The following is a 1,065-nucleotide window of genomic DNA, read 5'->3' on the forward strand; positions in this document are numbered from 1 at the left end:
TTCTTTCTCTATATTATCTTCCCTCTCCTTTCTTATTTCCTCCTCCTCTCTCTGCTCCCCTGTTTTCCTGTCCTCTTTGTGCTCTTTTCCTTCTAGAATCTCCATAAAGTGATTCTTCCATTCTTCTTCACTTATTTCTTCATCTATGCCCTCTCTTCTTCTTCTGTACTTGTTTATGTACTTCCATACCTCTTGCTCTGTTCTAATCTTCCTGAGCTTCTCCATTTCCTCTTCTTCGTGTCTTTCCTGTCTTTCTTTGCACCACAGTTTGAATGCCTTTTTCTCCTCCATTAGTTCTTCTCTGCTACATTTTCCTTTGAATCTGCCTGAACTTTGCCATCTTCCTTCTCACTTCTCTTTTTCTCTCTTTCCACTCCTTGTCATACCACACTTTTTCTCCCATGCCCCATTTTCTTATCTTTACTCTCTTCTTTGGTATTGCTTTGTTTACCTTGTTTTTGATTTCTGTCCACAGCTCCTCTACTGTTCTCTCCTCGTAGGTCCAATCTTTGCATTCCTCCAGGTACTTTTCCATGCTTTCCCTTGTCCGCTCCCTTCTCTCCTTCTCTTCTTCTTCCCTTTCTTCGGTTCTTTGTAGTTCTGGCCCCCCTATTTCTACCTCTAGTGGCATATGGTCCGATTCTGTTCTTTTTCCTACCATCATGCCAATTATTTCTTCTGTCGCCTCCTGGTTTCCGATCACATAATCTATTACCGAGTTTCCTCTCTCCCCAATATAGGTCCACTCCTCTCCTTCTTCATCTCTGCCGTTTATTATCGTCCAGCCTCTCTCTTCCAGGTACCTAAGCAGTATTCTTCCTTCCGCGTTTATTTTCTTGTCCTTTGATCGTCTGCTTCTTTCTTTCCCTAGGTCCTCGTTTACCTGCCCTCCCTCTTCTCCCGTTCTCGCGTTCCAGTCTCCGCCGACGATCATCACTTCCTCTTCTCTTCCGTCTACTCTTTCCTCTATCTCTTTCCATGTTCCTTTTGTGTCTTGATTATAGACCACTATTATCCTGAATGTCTTGTCCTTATATGCTATTTTCCTTTCCACCATATTGTCAC

General features: G+C 43.0%; 1 protein-coding gene across 1 annotated transcript; it reads right to left on the bottom strand.

The window, feature by feature from the left end:
• Nucleotides 1-269: 269 nt before the first annotated feature.
• On the bottom strand, nt 270-1,057 carry LOC122577382. Its single transcript, XM_043748670.1, has one exon. It carries the CDS (start codon nt 1,055-1,057, stop codon nt 305-307), a length of 753 nt encoding a protein of 250 aa, XP_043604605.1. The 3' UTR covers nt 270-304.
• Nucleotides 1,058-1,065: the final 8 nt, after the last annotated feature.

This window comes from Bombus pyrosoma, unplaced genomic scaffold (genome assembly GCF_014825855.1).
Source record: "Bombus pyrosoma isolate SC7728 unplaced genomic scaffold, ASM1482585v1 HiC_scaffold_1103, whole genome shotgun sequence".
Classification (NCBI taxonomy): Eukaryota; Metazoa; Arthropoda; class Insecta; order Hymenoptera; family Apidae; genus Bombus; species Bombus pyrosoma.